This window comes from Podarcis liolepis (genome assembly GCF_965112155.1).
Source record: "Podarcis liolepis genome assembly, chromosome: 3".
Classification (NCBI taxonomy): domain Eukaryota; kingdom Metazoa; phylum Chordata; class Lepidosauria; order Squamata; family Lacertidae; genus Podarcis; species Podarcis liolepis.
In genome coordinates, this window is record NC_139557.1 from 70,395,362 (window position 1) to 70,419,468 (window position 24,107).

A 24,107-nucleotide genomic window follows, 5' to 3' on the forward strand; every position below is an offset into this window, starting at 1 on the left:
TTCAATTGTTCTGCAACCACACAAGAAAGGGGGGGGGACACTTTAAAAGAAATAATAAGGGAAAAAGTCTGATGGGAAGGAAGAACAGGTGGCTTCAGGAGGTGTTGGGCTACATAAAATGAGATTGGGAGCTGCATGCGTCTCCCAGGTTGCAGGCTGTCCACCATGAACTAGAGCAATGTATTACCTGACAACACTATTCCACGTTGCTCCAAACTGCTGATGTTGTACACAATCACCAAGCCAGCAGGGCTCAAAGCCAGAATCTCTTCTGAATGCGTCAGTGGGACGCATGAAGCAACAATAGTGCTTCTGACTGACAGTAGCCCCATGCTGTTTTCAACAATTGTGCTTAAGGTACACCAGTGACGCAGTGTCCTTCAGGAACAATATGTGTGTGTTCTAACATACCTGAGTACATGCATTGGGGAGAAACAGACTCATTTGTAACCATATGTTTAATTGTTATTACATTTCCTCCAAAGAACTCACAAAGGCATACATGGTTCTCTTCTCCAGGATTTCATACAGGTGATATTTCCAGTCCTACCTAGAGATGGTGATACCTAGAGAGCCGTCTGAGACTTTCTGCCTGGAAGACGGATGCTTTTACCACTGAGCTATGGTGCTCCCCCAGTAAACATTGTCAGACATCCAGATTAAGTGGCATATTGCTCTGTAGCTTCTAAACCACGGGTCAGCAACCTTTTTCAGCCGTGGGCTGTCCCTCAGATCATGTGGTGGGCCAGACTGGTTTTTTTTTGGGGGGAGGGGTGATGAATGAATTCCTATGCCCCACAAATAACCCAGAGAAGCATTTTAAATAAAAGGACACATTCTACTCATGTAAAAACACCAGGCAGGCCCCACAAATAACCCAGAGATGCATTTTAAATAAAAGGACACATTCTACTCATGTAAAAACACGCTAATTCCCTGACCATCCGCAGGCCGGATTTAGAAGGCGACTGGGTCAGATCCAGCCCATGGGCCTTAGGTTGCCTACCCCTGTTCTAAAACAGTTCAGAGCCTGAGTCCCTTAAAAAAAAACAAAAATCCTAACTGGTTGAAGGCTTATACAAAGTGGTCTTAGAGACATGACCTGAGTTTTGCTAGACAACACTGTCTGCAGATGTAGCGCAAACAATAGTTGCTAAATGCCACGCACATATTTACTCCAAGAAGTTAGCATGATCTCGACCAAGTTAAGCATGTCAAAGTCCCTTTGATTTCAGTTGTTACTAATTTTGCTTTCTGTTTAATCCAGGCTAAAGTTTAGTGCACAATCAACATTTCTGTTAGAAAATGTTGACTTTGGTGATCTATTATCTCCAAACAAACATCAAATGTCAATTCCCATCAACATTCTGAGACCAATAATCTGTGGTTTTCCTTAATGTAGCTTTTCAAATTTAAAACGTTTTTATGTCATTCAAAATTAAGATAGTTTCAGGATGTCAAATAGTTTTGCTTAAGAACACTGAAATTTTCTTCTTCAACATTTCTGAGAAACGTGTTCTCTGAAATTAATTTAACCCACTCAGTTTTCTATTATCCTCTGCAGTTAAAGCCACATAGAAAAAATTGTGCCATAAGAAGTTTCAGTTACTTAGCCACCTGCTTATTTGTGACTTGCAAGACAGATATTCTTGGAGCACTGTTCTCTTAATCAAAAAAGGAGACTGATCAGGTTTTTCCTGTTACCCCTTAGGCAATAAAGCTACAATTCTCAAATCATTTAGTTTTGGAGTAGTGCCATTATTACCCTCAGTGCGACTGCTCCAGAGTAATGCTTTTTAATGATTATGGTATTTTTGTTTTGTTTTATGTTTTAAACTGCTTTAAAAGCATACGCTGAAAAGTGGTCTAAAAATATCATTAAAAAAGGGGAATTTGATTGCAGTTTTAAGCACATCAAAATTAAATATTCATAAAGTGCCTATTGGATATACTAAGGTTCTGCGCAGAAGGAAAATTAATGTGTGCCTGCTACAATCTTAACAGTACAGAAAGGTAAGAATTTGAGGAAGATTCCAAGATTTTTAGCCAAGCCTGTGGGAATGGGGAAAGGAGGCAAAACTTCTTTGCTAGGATAAAGGAATAAACAAATGCAGGATACTATCCATCTTGTTGGGGACTATGACAAGTAAATTTCCTTTCCAGTGCTTGAAAAAGTATCTTCCTGAATTTTGTCCTTTCCATGACCTTCATACAAAACAGAGGCCGTGTTGCAATGTAAAAATTCCAAAATTTATAAAACAACCAGCATCTTTAAAAAGTACTGTACTGTATCTGAAATTGTGTATTAAATGGATTGTACCAGGGAGCCTTGGGCTTGCCGATCAGAAGGTCGGTGGTTCGAATCCCCACGATGGGGTGAGCTCCCGTTTGGTCCTAGCTCCTGCCCACCTAGCAGTTCGAAAGCACGTGAAAGTGCAAGTAGATAAATAGGTACCGCTCCGGCGGGAAGGTAAACGGCGTTTCTGTGCACTGCTCTGGTTCGCCAGAAAGTGGCTTAGTCATGCTGGCCACATGACCCAGAAGCTGTCTGCGGACAAATGCCGGCTCCCTTGGCCTATAGAGCGAGATGAGCACCGCAAACTCAGAGTCATCCACGACTGGACCTAATGGTCAGGGGTATCTTTACCTTTACCTTTGTATACAGTAGTTGAATCCTTAAATGTAAAATAGCGAATTCACTTAAGAAGCAATATATCTATTGTGTATCAAGTCTTCTACTGCTTTGATAAACTGCTTAGGAACCTCAAAATGATTATCCTCTCCCTGCTCCCTTTAGAAAACATAATATTTACTGCAAATATTGCAAGAAAGATAACTAATTATATACAAATATTAAAGTAAATCAGAATACATCCCCACAGGATGTATTTTTTTCTTTTCAGGTATTTCTGTACATAAGATCAGGAACCAGACAGGGGAATGTTATCTGAACCACCAGGATTTTCCTTTTCACCACTTTGAGAAGAGAATTTGGCCATTGTTACTACTTTTCCAAATTCTATTAATCCACCCTCTGTTAAGAGGGTGAAGCTAAGCACTCCCATGTACTTGCCTATACAGATTGGACTACCAGAAACAAAGTGCAAAGCAAAACCTCCTGCAAGGACAATGGACCATTTGGTCAAAGTTGTTTGAATGAATCCATTTTGGATCCTTAGGGAACGCAGAGCGAAATACATTATCACATTTTGCAAGCACTATAGTCTTAACAATGGGATGCAGGTGACGCTGTGGTCTAAACCACTGAGCCTAGGGCTTGCTGATCAGAAGGTTGGCGGTTTGAATCCCCACGACAGGTTGAGCTCTCATTGCTCGGTCCCTGCTGCTGCCAACCTAGCAGTTCGAAAGCACGTCAAAGTGCAAGTAGATAAATAGGTACCACTCCAGCAGGAAAGTAAACGGCATTTCCGTGCGCTGCTCTGGTTTGCCAGAAGCAGCTTAGTCATGCTGGCCACATGACCCGGAAGCTGTACATTGGCTCCCTCGGCCAGTAAAGCGAGATGAGCGCACCAACCCCAGAGTCGTTTGTGACTGGACCTAACAGTCAGGGGTCTCTTTACCTTTACCTATAGTCTAAGAATCTTGCATTTGTTCACATTCCCATCAAGCTAATTGTCCACAGACATCTCAACATTTGGAAGAGTACTTTGCAAGTGATATTCTGTATTTTGGCATAAATAATAAACCACAGTTACATTAAAAAAGTTGTGTTTCTTGGCAATTAGTGCACACTGTGTCTATAAAAGTACATTCTCCAGATTTTTTGCAATAATCATTATTCTGTTTGTTATTTTAGATTATGGTTTCAAACCTGGGAAACTAATGTATTTGTGGTAACTATTCTATACTATATCTGAAATGCTTTTCAAACAAGAGCGAGAGAGTGTACATGTATTTGTGTACACATCTCTCTATATGTATGGAGCTATGCAGGGCTTTTTTCAGGCAGAACTCACTGGAACTCAGTTCGAGCACCTCTCAGGTAAGCACCATTGTGACTATATGAGAACAAGGGAGGCCTTCATGGTGAATTCCAGCACCTCTTTTTCTAGAAAAATAGCACTGGAGTTATGTATGTCAATCAATTGTCTATCTCTTCACTTCTGTGAATAGATTGGGGTGGGGTGGGGTATCATGATGCCCTTTGCCTCAGGCACCAAAATGTCTTGAGCCAGTCCTGAAAACAACCAAGGTGTTCAGAGAGATTTACAATGCATATTAATTTTATTGTCCCAACAACATTCTTTTAAGTCATTAATACCTAGGCCTGGCCCTATAAAATATGATGTCCCAATCAAAATGTAACATCTTAGAATTGATTATCCACAAAATAATGTTCTAAAAGTATATTGAGAAGGGTTATCGTTGTGAAAAGTTATTGCCTAGCTTTATATAGGTTTTGGCAGCAAGCCTTTGCATGTATATCCTGGAATAAGCTTCACTGAGCACAGTAGGACTTATTTCTGAATAACTATGTATAAGATTGAGCTGTTTGACAGTGAACCTTCAAGCCTAACATTCTATTGCAGCAAGTAAGGACACCCACTTTGTTTTGCTGCCTACTGAGCAATAATTGATCAGCGTTAAAACAAACACACTTTTCCTTTCCACTACCAATTTACATTTCATGTAAAGACCAAAATTTAGTTTCAATCAATATCCAGTATCAGTACTTCTACTGAATGTTCTTGATCAGCCCTGGAATATGTAAGACAGTACCTTTGAGCATGGTTTTGTTATTTTATTTATTGAACAAAATTTATATACCACTTGACTGTAAAAAATCCTTTAAGCAGTTACAAGAAATATTAAAACCATCAGCAATATTAAATTTATTTGAAGGGCACATTCAATAATTTCAGCCCATCAAAAAACATTTGGATACAACTGTTCTAGGTCAATAAGTGTGGCTGGCAGATTTGAGCCTACTCCTTCACCCCCAATTCTTCCTACTTCCATTTCCCATGTTTGTGGGTCTGAGAAGCTATATTGTAAGAATGGCAGAATGATTGTAGGGTTTGCAGAATAAGACCATCAATAACAGCTGGGATGAGTTGGGAGCAAAATTTGCAAGTGCATTTTAAGGTGGAAGACTAGACAGATTGTACATGTGCCATTTAAATCTGACAAGTTGTAAAGTAGATTGTATGGTGGCGTGTCTTTCTTAGGTGCACTCAAGCAGCAGAATGTTATCCAGTAAACTGCGTGCTGCAAGTTGTGGGGAGAGCAATCTGTTTTGGCAGCTCTTTTTGGCTGCAATCCCATGCACAGTTCAGCTACTTTTATCCCTCCAACTACAAAAGGGTTTTAACAGTCTAACTGTGCCCAGGATTATAGTTCTTGGGTATTACATTTGATGCAATTACTACTTGAAACTCAGGAGCATATTCTACATTTATAATACAAGAGGCTTCAAATCATCCTTTGGAGGGACTATTACAGCCATTTTTCTCCATAAGAAAACATTGCCAATGAGAACTTATTTGCTACATCACTACAAATAAGCATTTAGACAATTTGGTGGTGACTAGCGTTCTTGGAAACAAAATTGGTATGAAAAAGCAATGCTGTTGGGTTCTACCTATTCTTCAAATAGTTCAAAGTGGCAAACATCAGGTTATGTCATCTCCCCCCTCACAATTTCCTTTGAGGTAGTTTAGGTTGAAAGAATAGGAGTGGCACAATATCATCCTGTCAGCTTTGCCATTGAGCAAGTCCATCATTGTTCACAACACCATAATGCACAGTGACCACTGACATAACTGTCTCCTTCTGTCTGGCAGATAAGGTGAGCCCACAAGCCATCATTTGCTAAGGGCTGCCCCAAACCTGGAGCTTTTATTTGGGAATGAAAGAAGAGCTAAAGCTTGACAGCAACAAAAACCTAGAAGCTAGTTGAACCAGGTTTAGCAATATCCAATCTTAAAAATTTGCTCTAAGGCTGCTCAGAGTGGTTGGTTAATAAAACTGTTTCATAAAGAGAATGTCAGGGCATTGTTTGTTTGTTTGTTAAATTTCTATGTGCCCTTCATCCAAGGATCACAATATAAAAACACAAAAATACACAACATAATAACAAACAAAACAAAACACTCCCAGTTTAAAAGACCATAGATTGTTTAATTACCCCAAGGCCCAGGAGAAGAGGAATGCTTTTGCCTGGTGCCTAAAGATATCTAACAAAGGCACCAGGCAAGTCTCCCTGGGAACAGCATTCCACAAATGGGGAGGCATTGCAGAAAAGGTCCGTTCTGGTGTTGTCACCCACTGGACCTCTCATGGAAGGAGCACATGAATAAGGGCATCAAATTACGATTGCAGGGTCCATGTCAGTTTATATGGGGAGAGGCAGTCCTTGAGGTATTGTGGTCCTGAGCCGTTTAAGGCTTTATGGGTCAAAACCTGCACTTTGAGTTGGGCTTGGAAACTGATTGGCAGCCAGTGCAGTTGGGCCAGGACTGGTGTTCTATGCTCAAACTGTATTGCCCAGGTGAGCAACAGTAGCCTACTAAATTTTGCACCAGATGTTTCTCATAACGTCTTTAGAGACGGCCCCATGTATAATACATTGCAATAACCTAACCTAGAGATTACCAGAACATAGACAACAGAAGTTAGGCAATTCCCATCCAGATAGGGATGCAGCTGGGCCATCAGTCAAAGCTGATGGAAGGCACTCTGCACCACCAAGGCCTTCTGAGCCTCAAGCAACAGCAATGGATCCAAAAGTAACCACAAGCTACATACCTGCTACGTTAGAGGGAGTGTACCCCTATCAAGAGCAGGCTACTACCCATCCGTCAAGTCTAGGGAACAAACCAACAAGCAGTGCCTCAGTCACATCTGGATTTAGATTCAGTTTGTTGGTTCTCATCCTTGGTATGGTATAATTTGGAGTAAAAGTATGTTTTATCCTTTATTATTGTTATCTGAGAGCAATCTGCATTAATATGGTTATACTTTCCTATTTTTGAACTATTGAATCTGTAAGTAAAAATTCTATTCCCAGCTATTTAGCCTTTGGCCTCAATTATCCAGGAGCTAGCATTAAACTTTAATAACAGATTAAGGATTTTTTAACAGATTGGAAGCTCAGAAGATAACTATAAGCTTTCAAAATTTCTGGACAAAAACTGCAAGTGAGATACCAAGAAGAAGCAATAATGTGAGGGCTTATGTCGAATACCATCTTAGAGGATGATATGTAACAAAAACACATGGGTATCAGAACTTGTTGCTCTAATTGTGCGTAATTTCATCTTCCATTATTGGAAATCTGTATACAAACTTATTGGTTGTGTTATCCTTGAGTATAAAATGTTGTATCAAGAGTATATTGTACCACAAAGACTCAATAGGTTTTACAAAATTATTTTATTGCTGGAAATTTCATGTGAATATGTTTATTTCATACATACAATGGAATTTTTTTCAGAAAAGGTATTTCTGTAATGATTCTGATTCTGCTGAACTTTATTATTTAAAAAACCTTATGTACACAACACTAACCAGTGCTTTTTTATGGGGGTACGCAGGGGTACGCATACACCTAAACATTTTGTGAATATAAGTTTGGCTTCATTGAGGGGCAGTATTTCAATATGAGTAGGAAAATGAGAGTACCCCAAACATTTTTTTAGAAAAAAAAGCACTGACAATAACAAAAACTGTCAATAACCTGTGCTGGGCACAGGTGAGATTGTCCTGCAAATAAAATATTTCAAAATTACATGAAACACTGTCTCGTCTTATTTTGGAAATATGTAACAGCCTCCAGTCTCTACAATTAAAACCTGAATTTCATTGTGTAAGTTTGTCAGCTTATTAAAAATGCCTTTGTAGAATTGTTGTCATTTTATATCTGCATAAAAGCACAGAGAAAGGCAATTCATTAAAATGCAGACCAGTATTTAGATCCTTTGCAGGCTGTAATCAGGCCAACAAATGCCTTCTTAATGATGGGGGGAAATTATGAAAGAGGAAGATGGGGCTGCTTTGTACTACTGCTGCCCTATCTGAAAAGCTAAATTTACTCAGATGAAATACAGTACTTAAAAGGAAATACCATGACGTTAATGTTTCCTTCTGGGGGAGTTTTAAATAGGGTGACATGCATGAGTGATTAGAGCACTGAATAAAAATAGTGTATTGTTACTAATAAGGAAAGTGTTCTTATTAGTAACAATTCATACACAGTTATTTTTATTCACAAAAATAAATAAATTTGTAACTCGATTTCACAACAAAGACTGTACCTGAAGGTAGGGTTGCAAAGATAGCAGGATCTTATACTTTTATAATATGCTTTAGAGTCTCATAGTATTAATTTTATTTATTTTTCTTAAAAAGGATGAAATGACTAAATCTGAATGTTTATGCTTTGCATAGTTCATTGTATCTATTTTTAAAGTTCTGGTTTCTGTAGTGATGCAAATGCTTAAGGCTGCAATCATACACCATCATGTGGGAGTAAGTCCCATTTAACTCAGGGCTTACTTCTGAGTAGACATGTATAGCAAGACTGCACTGTAAGTTACATATTACATCAGACAAAAAGAACATTCAGAGCAACAAATGGTGAAAAACCTGTACCTGTCTATTTTTGTCTTAAACTGGAGTGGTTTCGCAGGTATGGCTGCTACTTACATTCCCTCTTGGGCAGAGGTAGATGGTTAGTGCATGACTCTCAGGTTCCTTGATAAAATTAGTAACACCAAGTTTTGCTCTGCATTTTGCACGCACTGCAAAACTCATTTTAACGGATCGTTATGTCTGTGTGATTAAAAGTTACAATCATCATCTTTAAATTACTGATCAGTTATTTTTAGCTTTCCCCACCATGGAGATGTGTTGACGAGAAATGCTTCACTTGGAGCCTCTCACATAGGTCTTAAAGACAGGAGCCCTGCCAGAAAAGGTGGGACTAGCAATCCTACACCTTCTCTGGTATCCATACAGCTTTCAACAATTCTGAACTTCCAATTTTGATTTAATTTTATATTTTCTAAAACCACTTTGCTCGGGGCACTTGAGGCTCTTTCTTTGCTTTGTGTTAAAAATCTTACCCGCTTTTGGATGAATTTTTAAAAAGTCATTATATAATGATGTAATTATGTGATATCATCATGCACTGCACTATGTGTTCATCACATGCTGCTGATGACTAGGAGATATAACATACCTGACAGTGTTTACTCAGCTCTCTTCTGCTTCTATAATCATCAGAGGCTGTAGAGTTGGTAAGCACCAAGTATCAGATTCCTCCATTGGATTAAATGGGCAGTGGCACGAAGTTAAGATTTTTGGCAGTTTTGATAAATCAGTGAATCACTTTTAACATTCCTCTTCAACCTGAAATATGAACCACAGAACATCCTGATATATACTGTATCTCTGTCACAACTTATTTTTTAAGAAGTAAAGTTTTAACAAGGCCATTGCCACAAAATGGAGCGAGTAGGACACGTTCATTTATTTGCTGGGTGGAGAATATAGCCCCCAAAATCATTTTGGAGCTCTCTGCTTTAGACTACACATATCCTATGATGTGCTGGTTATCATTTCAGTAGGCCTCAGTGCTCCTGGACTAGAATAATTCATGTTGTGAAACATAAAGAAAAGTGCCTCCACTATGTGTCCCTGCCCACCAAGTAGATTCCACCCCACGCTTCCATCATAAAATCTTTATGGAACTCAGCTTTAGTAGCAAGAGACTAGAAAGGTGGCAGGACTGAAATTGAGGCTTATCTGCTAATTACGGTACCTTATTTCAGCAGGGGAGAAATCTCACTTTCAGGAACTGTTATGTATTGGGTTTAACACATGTTTATGTTACAAGGCACGTTCGTCTACCAACGCTTATACAATTGGTTAGAACGCGCCTTGTAACATAACATGTGTTAAACCCAATACATAACAGGAACAAATATGAAATTACATGAGATGAGGGAGAAATGTGGTTGCTTTTCCTGTGTCAGACCGGTTTCTGGCAGTTAAACTTTTTAAAAAGTTTTGCCTGTTTTCCACATTCTGCTGAGATCTGCAGTTGCCATGACTTTTTCACCCTCCAACAATAGAAGAGTTGAAGCACTCTTGGGGGGGCGGGGGAGATGTCGTAAAGCTGTAATGAAATAAAGGGAGTGTCCCTTCAAGTCACTGTATTTAAGATTAAGGAGCAAGCAATGAGCAGTTGATCAACTTATTTCAGGGGTTTTAGGAATACCTAACAGCCTAGGATTGAGTTTAGTTCATTGTAAGGAGCAGAGAATTGTTACATGCAGATGGAATCTAGTCTGTGAAGGCACTGGATTACTAGAGCACTCCTCAGCAGTCAAGGCTGAAGAAGAAATCGGGGCCCACATGTGAGCTGCCAGCCCACGTGTGCTAGAAGCAATGATGGGTGATCATTTAGCCTTCCAGATGTTGCACAACAATTCCCATCAGCCCCAGCCAGCATAGCAAATACCGTAAGTCAGGCATGATGGGAGCTGGGATCCAGCAGCATCCGATAGGCCACGGGTCCCCTCACCCCACCTTCTAGGCTCCTCCTATGCAATTGACAAATTGAGGATCTGCTGTGCGTTTTCCCTTAACCCTGCCGGTGTCACGGGAGACATGGGGTGGGGACACTGCGCAGCTTCTTAGCTGCTGCTCGAAATCATTATTATCGCTGCTGCTGCTGCTGCTGCTTGCTACGGGATCAGTACAGACACTTCGATGCTATGGCTTAACACTGTCGGAAAAAGTTTAGCCGACGAGTATTAGGGCTTGTCCTAACCACGTCGGCAGAGGCGGGATGTGGGGACGACGGGCACCAAAAAGTGGGCGCTGACGGCTCTTCTCTGTGGAGAAGTTGCCCGCAGCGGCGGCGGCCTCAGGAGGCATCACGTGCGCGCGGCGAAGGGTGGGTCGGTGGGCGGGTTGCCTTCGGAAAGGGCTGCTCCGCGGCTCCTTCCCGTCCCTCTTCCCTCGCCTTGGTTTCGGGACGCCCTCCGTGAAACTCCGCCCCTGGATATGGGCGAGCGAACGAGGAAGAGGCGAAGGGAAAGAGAAAGGCAGGCGAAAGGAAGCGCAGGGGGCTCGGCTTTGTCGTGAGCTCGGGAGCTGCTTCGCCTTCCCATCTGCCGGGGGAGCCCGACCAACTCCGGGGAAGAGGCGGCGGCCGGGGGCTGGTTGGCTGGTTGAGGGCGCAGGAGCCGCGGCAGCCACCGCCGCCACCCTCCTCCTCCTCCTTTCTCTCCTCCCCCAGCGCCGAGGCCCACTAGGAGGGACCCAGAGGAGCCCCCCGGAGCTCATTCCCTGCTGGTGGGGGTGGCACACGCAGCCCCGCCATGGCCACCAAGGTGAGCAGAAAGCGAGCCCTGCACGCGGCAGCCTCCCTTCCCCAGCGCCGCCCGCTTTTTGTTTGTTTTCAAATAACTCGGGTGGGTGAGGGGTGTAGTTTCTGAGGGAACGGCTCGCAAGTGGGGCGCGTTTCTCTGGGGGTTGGGAGAACCGGAGGGCGTTTTGGCGGGACTCTTGGCTTGCCCGTCCGCGCCGGGGTCCGCTGCTGGCTTGAGGAGCGGGGCATGGCGGAGGGCGGCGTCTGAGGGGCATCCCCCCCCCCTAGTTGAAGTCACTTGGCACAGTTTAATCTATTCCAGGCAGACGGGCAAACGTGCGTTTGGGCCTCCAGCACAACTCTCCGCTGTGGTCTCAGCAAACGGGGGGAATGGCTGGCGAAGAGCAGCCTTCAAACTTCTGAGTGCCTCTGGAAAGAGTTTCCTTTCCACTGGCGATATTTTCATTAATCCGTGGTAAACAGTGAAATGAATGACTAGCTGTGTTAAAAGACTCCTCTCTTCTAGGAGACAAACTCCTCCATGAGTAACTTTTCCCCAAGTTCAGGGTTTGAAGACAGTAATATGTGTCAGTGAAGAAAGAAAAAACCTGCTTCCCAACTCCATTCCTAGGTGTCATCACATTTTGTACACAGTGCGTGTTAACTGGTTGTCCCTGTGCTAGTATCTGTTCCGTTTTGTAATCCTGAAAAGTTGCTTGAAGTAATGCAGACATTACAACTGGTAGTATCCCAACAGCCAAGTCCTATGCATGTTTACCAGGAAGCAAACCCAAAGTGTTCAATTGGTCTTTCCTACTAGTGTGTTTTGAGTTACAGCCTACATGTGCTTTCTGGGTTGCAAGAAAACATTTCAAAAATACTTTTCTGGGGCGGGGAAAAGTGCTAAGATATCTCAAGGGAGCAGCAGCTGATTGAAGTTAGCATAGTCTGTGTGGATACTTATTTTAAAAAATCAGTACTGTTTTCATACTGTAAATGTTTAAATTCTACAGCTACTTCATTCTGTTACTGTTTTTAGTTCTAAAATCAAGCAGTAAAAAATTGGCCACCAAGTGTTTTAATACGTTCTTTTTCCTTTCCTTGATTACATCATATGTTAGTTTTGATCACGTGTATATTTATAACTAGTATTTCCAACCTACACATGATGAGGGGAAAATGAAATGTGGTGTATCTATCCTTAAAGAAAGAGACCATGTTTGCTTCTCAGTTTATGCATATGCTTTAGAATGGCATTTTAATGTTTAGTTTAGACATGCTTTTGGACGCTTCTGTTACCCAGATAAAGCTGTTGACTTTTTTAAAAGTGGTTTAATTCTTGGAGTTCTTAAATAGTCTTTCAGAAACTAAAACAAAAGACCAACAGGCCTAGCACTCTCTAAAACACTGTAATTATTACTGCTGTCTGTGATGTGGAATGCTCTAACTTTGCAAAAGTGTTTTTACAGATTTCATTATTATTGCAATATCCCTCAGGCAACTCATCCCATTTTATAGACGAGATGCCAAAGCAAATATATCTGTGGATTTACTGTATCCATGGCATAAGCAGGACTGAATCAGATCAATCACAATGGGCCTCAGTCCACTTCTTTATTGCAGACCAATTCAGGCCATATTGTGCACTCGTGTTACTTTTCTGACAAGTTTTAAAAAGTTGGTCCCAACTCCTTTTCCTTTTCCTGCTTGAATTATGAGTACTGAAAAAGGAAAGGTAAATTAGAGAGAACTTGGATATAAGTACTGATTAAATTGATCCTTATGTTCAGAAAGGCATCAAGTTCTTTGTAGTTTATCCTTTATTTTTGAGTACTCAGCATTCAAGTAGGAAAGGAAAAAATGAGTAAAGACAAAGTTTTAAAAAACTAGTCACAAGGAACAATTGCTGAGTAATACTCTTACCTCATCCATGGCTATAGATAGCTCTTTCCTTTGAAGTGGTGTTTTTAGGTATAATAACCACAGAAAGAGTATTGAAACTCCTTCAGTGTGAGTTCTCAGTTTAAAGTTCAGTGTGAGTTCTCAGTTTAAAGTATATGACCAAGGTAGATTGTTTTCTTACACTTTCATTATGAAAATTATTGGTATTCTGTATTATTACTAGTCTAGGATGTGCAGTTATGAGGTCTTAAAAATAATTGTGAATAGGGCTGTGGAAATCTAGTGGTTTCCATTTTACAGCAAAAATTTGAATGGAAGAGTTTTTTGTTTAATTTGCTGCTCTGGTTTTATTTTAATTGAGTTCCTTTCCTTGTCTGGACCTAGACACCGGATAATATAATATTATAGTGTAATGACAGCTGAATAATCAACAAATCAACAAAAATAAAAATAACTGTTTTGATAGTTTTAATATCTTTTGGCAGTAGTTGGGTAAAAAGTTGATGAAGTAACATGCTTTCCTTCTTTAAGAAAAAGAAGAGCGGGAGAGAAAGGCCACTAATTGGAAATGCAGTTTTGTTTCACTTGCCACCACTCAGTGGAATTTGCTATAACTTTTTCTTTACTGGCTTGCTTTAAAATGGGGCATATGTAGATTTTTACTGAAGGACTCCAGACACCTGTGGAGAAGGAACTGCTGTAAAGATAATAAATAATCTGCAGTCATTCTTGTATGCATTCCAGTGAAGAGCTCATTGGATGAGTGGTACTTGAGCTTGGCATGAGTTGGGATGAGAGGAAGGAAGGAATTCCTGCTGAAAGTTTTTAGTCTCTCAGCCTCAATCTGTGAGTCCTTACGCAAAGTGGTGGACATGCTCACATGCACATGCTCACAGACTCTGTGCACTAAAACGCCAATCAGCTGAGGGAAGGGGCCAAAGGGTAGAGTAAGTTTGGAAGAGAAGCCAAAGTTTGAGATGCACTGTGTGCCTGTTTGATAGAGCCTGGGTACAGTGACATGTCTATTCATAAGCTATTTGACTTGCATAGGCACCTTTTCTTGAGTCTAATGCCTCCTGTGGGGAAAAAAAATCTTATCTTAGTTATTCATCAGTGGAAGTATATACCTAGATTTTGGACACTTTGAGGAGATCTAAAGCTATTGCTTGCTTTTGCAGATTTATAGTGCTGTGCTCTGTTGATGTCCCTTTCCAGTATGGCATGGAAATATATTTACAAAGCACTTTTAATACCAGAGTGCTATGTGAATTTCCTCTTGCCAGCTGTTGAAAGCCAAAGCTATTGAAGGTTTTCCGCTTAGGCAGTAGCAGAAACGTAGTCCAATTGGTGCTTGCTTACTTCAGTGTTGAAAGGAAGTGAAGGATCATTGTTTCAGTGCCAAACAAATGCAACTTCATTGTGTAAACATAGAAGCTTGCTGCATCCTTTTATTTGGCTAGTTTTCTAAAGTCAAATGAGGATTGCCCTATCTTTTGCTTACGTGAAATTGTACTGTGAATAATAAATAAAAATATATATCTGAGATTCTGGGAAGCATTCAGGAATAATAAAAAGCTTAAAAATTAAAGGCTTGTGCTACATTGTTTCATAGTCTGCTTTGTTTACATTCTTGAATTATTGACTCTCAATATGAGTTGCAGGTACCTGAAGCAATGTTCACATTTTCAAAAATTAACTTAAAAAAATTAAAGTGCTATTTTAAACAACTAATTGGGTGATATTTAAACCTGGTTATTTCAAAAATTGAAATTCAGCATTTAAGTCCATGGATGATAAGATACAGGCAATAAAAATTGCCAGCCAGAAACGTAAAATGGTTAGCTGCGAATATGTGCTTCTCAAAGCTGAAAAGACCAATGGCTCTGTAAAGCTAAATGACAGACAACTCAGTCTACCCATGTAATTCTCATTCACATTCTGTGTGAATTGAGTGTACTATATGTGCAATGATGTAGAATTTTCATGTAAGCGTGTTAACCAGAGTTAACCTGAGAGAGGTGGGTGCAACTTGATGACCTGGCTCTTGCAATTGGGAAAACTGTTTGCTTTAGGTGAGCAAGTGACATATAGAATAATAGAATTGCAGAGTTGGAAGATACCCGAGGGTCATCTAGCCTAAACCCCTGCAATACAGGAATCTCAGCTAAGACATCCATGACAGATGGCTATTCAACCTCTTCTTAAAAACCTCCTATTAATGAGGTAATGTTTCTCTTGCCATAATCAAGAATGGGGTTTTGCCCTTTTTGAGGACATGTCTGTTAGGATAGTCAGGATCTCATAAGGTTAGAAGAGACTAATACAGTGGTACCTCGGGTTAAGTACTTAATGCGTTCCGGAGGTCCGTTCTTAACCTGAAACTGTTCTTAACCTGAAGCACCACTTCAGCTAATGGGGCTTTCTGCCGCCGCGCCGCCAGAGCATGATTTCTGTTCTCATCCTGAAGCAAAGTTCTTAACCCGAGATAATATTTCTGGGTTAGCAGAGTCTGTAACCTGAAGCGTATGTAACCCGAGGTACCACTGTATAGGCCATTAGTCTAGCTGGTTGTTGCAAAACTGGACCATCGTTCCATCAACTCTGTCAGTAAATATAAGAATTTACACTACTGTGATCTGAGAGTAGGTGCCCCAAAAGCAAGCAAAGTCTCTTGCTTTTGTAAATAGCTAATTCTAGTGAGGTAACCATGCTAGTTTGTTGTGGTATAGTTTGATAACACCTCAAAACCTTGACATGTATTGCAGGGTTTTCCAAACTGTGGTCTATAGACTAAGTTTCATTTAGTTACAGTAGTTTGCTGTCTGTGAAGAACCTTTACAATGTTAATTCTATAGAATTCTAACTGTAATACAATACAAAACAATACAACATAAGAAATAAAAGAAGTAATAAAAGTGCAATTGAAAATCATAACAGCATCTAGCACAGGTTCCTGCAATTGTTGCAAGAGACAGAAGAACCATTAAGTTGTTTGCCAAGACCCCCAGCCAAACTCAAGTGGTCCATGGGGAAAGAAGTTTTGGATCCTCTTAATTTATTGTGAATTCACAATAGTTGGTATATTTCCAATGACATGCTGAACAAACACAATACAGCTGGAAGTGTTGTGGCACTCCGAAAAGCTTAGCTTGCCATGAACCACAATCCCCAGTTCAGACATAATGCTTTACCAAGGGGAGTCAACTGTGTATCAGTAACTATGGTTTACAGTGAAATGTGAATTGTGCCACATTTTGCCAATATCTTGTAGTCAGAGAATAACAAGCACACCTCATTTTTTTCATAATTGTTGAGAAATGACCATTCTTAACAAGTGCCATTGTTTGCATCCCTATGTAACAAGTTAAGGGGAAAGGGCATTTCCATTATTGAAATGAAGTTATTTTTCTTTGGCATAAATTTGAGAAAATTGGATATCATCTGGATAAAACATAATTATTTTTATGTAGAGCATCCCTTTTAAATATACCTTCCCATAGTTACAAATGGAGTCTATGAACAAGCATGAATTGATTTCAGATGATACAAAAATAATCTTCTTGGAACATGAACACATGACTTCAGTTACAATCTTCCTTTGTTCTGGCCAGATGGTGACTTTATACTTTTCAATTACTGTATATTAGAACTCATGATGGTGAGCCCTCCCCTTTCCTTCAGCTTGATACGAATGGAGTCAGGGAAAAAAGGTTTTGAAACAAAGGAAAATCACCCTGCCATGCCAAAGTTCAGTTCAGTCAGGTTTCTGGTGATGCAAAGAACTGAAGGCCTCCTTTCTCAAAACCTAACTGCAGCGGTGTCAGGAATTGCGGCAGGACCTATGCTAGACTGTTTCCTAGGACACATTTGTGATAGCATGCCATATTTTTCCCATGTCCTATAAGAACGATCAGAACTATTTCACATGGTAGGAAGCATAGGACTTTGGAATGCTCTCCCCAGAAAAGTACACTTGATGTTGTCAGGTAATGTCATTTTTATTTTCCTTAGGCTTTTAAATTTTTCTTTGTCTTTTCTACTCTAATATTAATTTTATCCTGCTTTTAGAGATTTTCAGTCTTTAGCTTATTTTATAGCGGCTTGATATTTTATTGTAAGCAGCCCTCATGTACTTGAAGGGGAGATATCAAACTTAATGAAGGATAAATAAAAAGCTGTGTTACAGTGAGTGAAGCCATTGTTCAATTTAGCTCACTTTTGTCTATTACGCCAGCTGGCAGTGCCTTTACAGTGTTTCAGAAGTCTTTTCCAGCCATGCCTGGAGATGGCTGGGATTGAACTCAGGGCTTCTTACTTACAAAGCATATGCTCTACCACTGAGCTATGCTACCCTTTCCTCATTGCTTGGGACTCTTAAATGATAATGGCTTGGTTTGCCCATGCAATAAGCCAAACTAGGGCTTACAGGGACTCTGTGAACATTCTGTCTCTTGGAGGCAAGCTTGCATCTACTTTCCACCCTCCTGGTCCTTATTGTTCAAAGTTTGGCTTAGTTTGTCACTTGAACCCAGGATCATGGTTAAGCTCTCTCCTTTTTAACCATGATCTGTAACCCTAGGGCAATCCTTGACTACAGATCATAGTTAAGGAAAAGAGAGCTTAACCACGATTCAGATGACATGCTAAGCCAAACTGAGCTAAAAAGACTGGGGAACAGCAAAGTGATTTTCTCCCTGGGAACAGTCTATTCACATTATGCCTTGGTTTGGCTTAGTGTTGTGTGTGAGTGTGGCCAGTGTTTAGTGCTTAATGGAAGCTTTATTGAGAGCCCCATTGTTGCTTCTACTTCATGTGGATGTGCTATGTATCCTAGACAGTCATTCTTTTTTCTTGCAGTCTCATCCTGTTGCAAGGATGAGCAAGAAAACAGTTGTGAAAGTGCTGTCCTTTTTTGCTCCATTATGCTACTGACTGATAGAAATAGTATATTTTGCCATATGGGGTGTTGTTCATTCCTGAAAATGGTTATCTTCCCTGCAACTTTAATGGCATTACTTGCTGTGCTGGTAACCCAACATTTCCATAAACATGGTTGTGTGCTGGATTCCACCCCCCCCCCTATTTCTTTTTGGTTAGGACAAGGAATCTTTGCATGTAGGGAATGAAACTCTTTGCTTTGGCCTTAATTGACAGAACAGATTTCTTCCTTCCGTTTTTTAAAGGCTTGGTGAAGCCCAGCAGTGTTTTTTTAAAAAAAATATTATTCCAAGATAATTTAGAACTTAAGAAAACAATGTAGGAGCAAAACATCTTGGAACAGTGCTCATTTTATTGACTCATTAGAGCAGGAGTCTTCAATCTAGGGCCTGCAGGACCCAACTGAGTCCCCCCGCAGGGCCATTTGAAAACCCGCTGAGAGTCTGCTTTTCCTTAGCGCAGTAGGGGGTGGCAAGCAACCCCAACACGGCTTTCCAGCAGTGCGGGGACTGAGTGGACAGTCCCCGCACCGCGCTGAGGTAGACTCTGACGTGGCCTTTCATTCGTTGAGCCGCCGCTGACACACAGCTAGATATACAGTCCATTTGTAAAACAGTGGTTAAAACAGCATTAAAAAATATTTTCAACAGGCATGTATTCTGCATAGTCAGTGAGATTTTAAAAACCATGTGGAAAAATATCATTCTGAGAATGTTTTTGTGTCTGGAAAAGACTTGGAACATGTTGCAATTACATTTTGCTGAAGAGTTTATTTCCACTCAAGAGTGCTAGTAATTGTTTCCCAGAGTGGCATCCCTATTTGTTTCTGAAGCACCCAGGCAGGTTTCCTGACAGTAATCCAACCAGTTTTATGTGCTAAGAATGAATTCCTTACTACAATATGTTTGTATATTCATAATTGTTTAAATAACATCTGTGCCTTGCACAAGGCTCACATAATCATCCAGGCAATAAATGTGGACAATATATGGTCTACATAAAAATTAGGCAGAATTTATCATCTTTCCCATGCTACATTATAAAAGATGTAGTTAATTTGGACTCGTACTTTTCATAGAATCATAGAATTGTAGAGTTGGAAGTGAGCACCAGGGTCATGTAGTCCAACCCTCTGCAATGCAGGAATGTTTTGCCCACCGTGGAGCTTGAACCCACAAGCCTGAGATTAAGAGTTTCATGCTCTACCAAGAAATTAGTTTTTGGTTTTGTAGTGAACAAATACTTTCTGAACAAAAGTTAATTCTAACAATATTTCATTTTTGAAATGTGCAAAACTAGGGCAAGTTCTGAAAGTACATATTTAATGAACTTAGTAGAGAAGGAAATTGGGGAGCTCAAGGCAAATGGAAAGCACGCACAAATTACTGGTTTACACTACTAATACAAGCAAAAAGTCCAAAACAAGGGAAGTGGAGTAAGGACAACTTTCTACTATCACCTGATCTACTGAATTCTTTCATAGCATGATACTGGCAGAATGAGAGTCTTCTTGTTAATACTTTATACAACACAACAGCATTATCAGCATGTGTTTCTGCAGTCAAAATTTGACTAGCTAGCAACACTGTCCACCACTGTGTTCCACAACCCATTAGCTTTCAAGGTTTCAAACAGCTTATGAGAAGGACACTGCTGCAACTTACTTTTATCATGCATAAGGCACTTCAGTACAGTGGTACCTCGGGTTAAGTACTTAATTCGTTCCGGAGGTCTGTACTTTACCTGAAACGGTTCTTAACCTGAAGCACCACTTTAGCTAATGGGGCCTCCTGCCGCTGCGCTGCCGGAGCACGATTTCTGTTCTTAACCTGAAGCACTATTTCTGGGTTAGCGGAGTCTGTAACCTGAAGTGTATGTAACCTGAGGTACCACTGTAATATGAAGATGAACTGCCCTGTTTTTCCTGACAGTAGAACACCCTCAGCGTTTTAGTCTACACTTAATAAAGAAGCAGTCAGGAATCTCTGACTTCTGGGCCTGGTCAGTTTCTTGGTAAGTGGGACTTCCTGTCATCACCAATCAACTGATTGGTGCTGCAGCTAGCCTTCAAAGCTGCTCAGTGAGCCCTTTTTAAGTTGTCATCTGCCATAAAAATGATTCAGCTGATTGATAAATAGGTGCCCACCGATCAAAGTTGGCCTACAGGGTTGGAGGAAACCTGCCAGTTGGATCAAGTTCCCATCCCTGACTAAAGCAAGGAAATGAGCATGAATAGCACAGCCGTCTATTAAATAGTGTATGCCACAACTGAAGGCATTGTTGGGGCTCATTTCTAAGAAACACACCCTTATCAGGACCAGATGCTGTGGAGTCCAGCAGATGGAGGATGGGTATAAGATGGCCAGAACAAGATATAATTTTCAGCTGCTGATTCACAGTAACTTCTTAGGGTGCTGCCAGTCCCTAATAAACATTGTTGCATTTGAGAAAACCAGAAAACTGATAGTATATCTTATGAAGATTCAGTAAGTGGCTTTAATTTAATTTTTTTTAAACCAACTTATTCTTGTGTTTTTAACTGAGCAGGAACAACACAGAATGCACGATTCTTGTAAGCCACATTGGGGACCAATTTTGATTGAAACCAAACCTGTAATTAAGCCTAAGCACATGTAACTGAAACAACTGCATATTGCATTCCCATTTGCCTCCACCTCCCTTTCCCTCCCCTTAGTTGTTTTTCCTGTGTCCAATCTTAGATTGTATGCTCTGTGGGGCAGGATATAAGTATTTTTTATAATAAAATACAAAGCCCTGGAGTTATTGTTCCACTTCTTTGTTTGTGTGAAGTAATTAGTTCCATAGGGAGAAAAGAGACCTTGTTGACTCCTGTTCCCTACTCATGGTACATAAATGAGTGGAGAGCTGTAGATTTTGTTGATTCCTGATCTCAGCAATATTTTTTTCTGAACAATGCAAATAAATATTCATACAAAAACTAAAAGTGGAAATTGACATGCTATCTTCGCCTACTGACACATTGCTAGTTTAAATAAGGATAGGACAGGGGATCAAATAGTTAATCCATTGCTGTATAGAAGGTGATGACTTCTCCTTATGGTGCTTGAAGCACCATGCATGACATTAAATTCCAAATACCAGAGATGTAATTCAATAACAACAAAAATCACATATTTGAAATAATATGAGGTTTCCAGGACTAAATTATATCTTCAACCACAAAGCAAAAACTTTCCTTTTTAACCAGGCCTTTGTAATTACCAAAACTTCACCCCATAAAGGTTTACAACTGGACAACTAGCTATACATCATGTGGATGAGGGGCCTTATTTCTGCCCCACATTGCTCATCCTTGGGGATGGAGAACAATTTATGGTAGAGCTGTCATGCATCCATTAAGTACAAATTATTAGAGGTCTTTTTTATGAGATCAATCCTCAGACTTAAGTGAGGGCATTTTGATATATAAGAGTGCTGTGAGCTACTAATTAGGTTGAATGTGGTATTCAAACTTCTGTTCTGGTCCTTGTGAAGGTGCTTTAAAGGGCTGGGTGGACAGTGTAGACTTGAGATTGTTGGTTGGTGGTGGAGAGATTCCTAAATTTCCTCAGAAAATTAAGCAATAATCAGGTTTGGTACTTGAGACCTGATTGTGTCTACAGTTTAGATTTTTACTGATAGCAGGTTTTACATAAATTTTTGGAGTTCCAAGTTTTTCAAAGTGCTAACCGTAACAAGTGATGTGTCACCAATTCCTCTCTGCTGTTACGTCATTTCTTTTGAACTCTGGTTTCCTACAAATGTTTGCTATGAACCTTTAACTAAACACAGAAGTGTTGTCACTGATATAGTTTTTGCACATCTACAGGCTCGGGTTATGTATGACTTTGCTGCTGAACCTGGAAACAATGAGCTGACAGTTAATGAAGGAGAAATCATCACAGTTACCAATCCGGTAAGATGCAGTCAGTGGAAATCAAAGTACCATACATAAACCTACTTCCTGGAATTTTGGTGTAGAAACATCAAGTATTTACCATATTATTGAACCTGAAACCTACAGATACACAACTTGCATATTTCCCTTCTGTCTTAGTAGATTTGCCATTACCCTCCAAGTTAATAGATACATTACTTACTTACTTAAAAGGAAGCCATAAAAAGAGTTGGTCACTGTTATGCATTTTTCTGAGGTGGGGAGACTGGAATTCTATAGACTTATTAGTTACAAATAGTTCTTTGAACTGTGCCTCAAAGTTGCAAATATATCTTGGGCAAACATACATATGATATAATGATATTGGAGCTATAACTTAAATGTAGCCTTACTTGGAAGGAAGTCCCATTGAATTCTGGACTTTCTTCTGCTTAAACATGCTCAGGTTTGTGTTTTGTTTGCATTCCTAGTGACAAAATTCATAATCTAATTTTTAAAAAAACTATGGAAAAATTAATAGTTCAGTAGGTTTATCTTCTTCCATCAAATCTGCCAGCTAAAATTGCTGGCAAGTTTAATAGATCCAACTTGAACTGATCAAACCTAAACTCTGACCTGCGGGGTTTACTCCAAAATGAACATGTGTAGGACTGCAGCTGTATGTAGCTGCATCTGGTTTTCATAGAGCCAATATGATGTTGTATGTTGGACTCAAATTCCAAATTTCATCCAGCTATGAAATAGACTGCCTTCACTGTCTCTCAACCTGACCTAGCTCGTATGGTGGCTGTGATAATAAGACTGCAATGCTATCCCCTGACTGGCAGTGGTGGGATTTGATGGTGTGCTGCATCAACAGTCCCACCATTCATGCCAGCCAGGACAGAAGAGATGGGGGTGCAGGAAACAATGCCCTTTTGCTGTGTGGGCTCCTAGGCTGTCATGTTGAAGAAGCCTGGATCAGCAGTAGAGCCCCTCAGTATCCAGCAAATCCTATGCCAGCACAGCCCCACTGCTGAAATCCTGAGGTTTTTTTTGGGGGGGTGGAGAGGTCATCAACTGCAGCTTTTGGAGATGCCATTGGCAGTAGCTTCTGAGTGGAGGGATACTTGTGCTGCATTAAAAACTTTCCAGCACATTGTATCAGGGGTTTAGATTGCTCTATTAATTGGGAGACCCCATTGTGCTTTGGAGGAAGCTTGGAACAAAAACGTGATACTAAGAAAACAGGAATATGCTAAAAAGACATTTGGAATGCATTTCTTTAAAATAACTAAACTTACAATTTATTGTCTTCATAATTTTAACTACTTAACACATTTGTTTTTATTTGTTGTAGGATGTAGGTGGAGGCTGGCTGGAAGGCAAAAACAGCAAAGGAGAACGAGGACTTGTTCCCACAGATTATGTTGAAGTAAGTTACAAAATGATATTCATCGGTAAGATAAAATGAAATTATTACGTATTCTATAGATAACCATTTTTTTAAAACTGGAAACATACACTCTTGTAAGTCAGTAAATGAGATACAGTATCACACCATTGTTTCTGTGTTTGTACATATAAGAGGCCTATAGTACACTAAAAACCAAATTGCAGTCTGCTTGGGGCTGCAATCCTAACTCCACTTACCTGGGAGCAAGTTCCATTGAATTAGGGTTGTTCTTACTTACAAGTAGTAGTTTGTTCTTACTTAAATGGAAGATGGAATGAAACAGGGCTTATTCCCATCTTGTATGTTCAGTGCATGCACAAAGAGTGATACAGTAAGGCAGTGGTTCTCAAACGTTTTTCACAGGGACCATTTGAAAATTGCTGAGCATTTTTGTGAATCATTTAATGGTTTTTCTGCCTCTTGTAGCAGTCACAATGTGCTGTGCTAGATACTGCATTATTTTTAATTGTATTTTTATTGCTTCTTTAATTTCTTACATATTGGATTTTATTGTATTACAGTTTGAATTCCATATTATAGTATAATAGAATACAATATAAGCAACAAAAGAA

At 40.1% G+C, this 24,107-nt stretch overlaps 1 protein-coding gene and 1 long non-coding RNA gene across 5 annotated transcripts in view; both read left to right on the forward strand.

The window, feature by feature from the left end:
• Nucleotides 1-3,769: 3,769 nt before the first annotated feature.
• LOC310703924 lies at nucleotides 3,770-6,005 on the forward strand. The gene is made up of 2 exons (XR_014524475.1): nucleotides 3,770-4,003; nucleotides 5,805-6,005. It is a non-coding gene; the product is annotated as an uncharacterized lncRNA (long non-coding RNA).
• Nucleotides 6,006-9,207: 3,202 nt separating this feature from the next.
• Nucleotides 9,208-24,107, forward strand: part of SNX9 (sorting nexin 9) — a 46,892-nt gene continuing 31,992 nt past the window's right edge. Inside the window, exons 1-3 of one of the 4 annotated variants that reach the window (XM_083496494.1) lie at nucleotides 9,208-9,260; nucleotides 22,032-22,118; nucleotides 23,440-23,514. In XM_083496494.1, the coding sequence (XP_083352620.1) occupies nucleotides 22,041-22,118; nucleotides 23,440-23,514 (153 nt within the window). In that variant the 5' untranslated portion in view covers nucleotides 9,208-9,260; nucleotides 22,032-22,040. Of the gene's footprint in view, nucleotides 9,261-10,602; nucleotides 11,364-22,031; nucleotides 22,119-23,439; nucleotides 23,515-24,107 lie in introns of those variants that run through there. The other 3 variants (XM_083496496.1, XM_083496495.1, XM_083496493.1) reach the window with 3 other exon arrangements.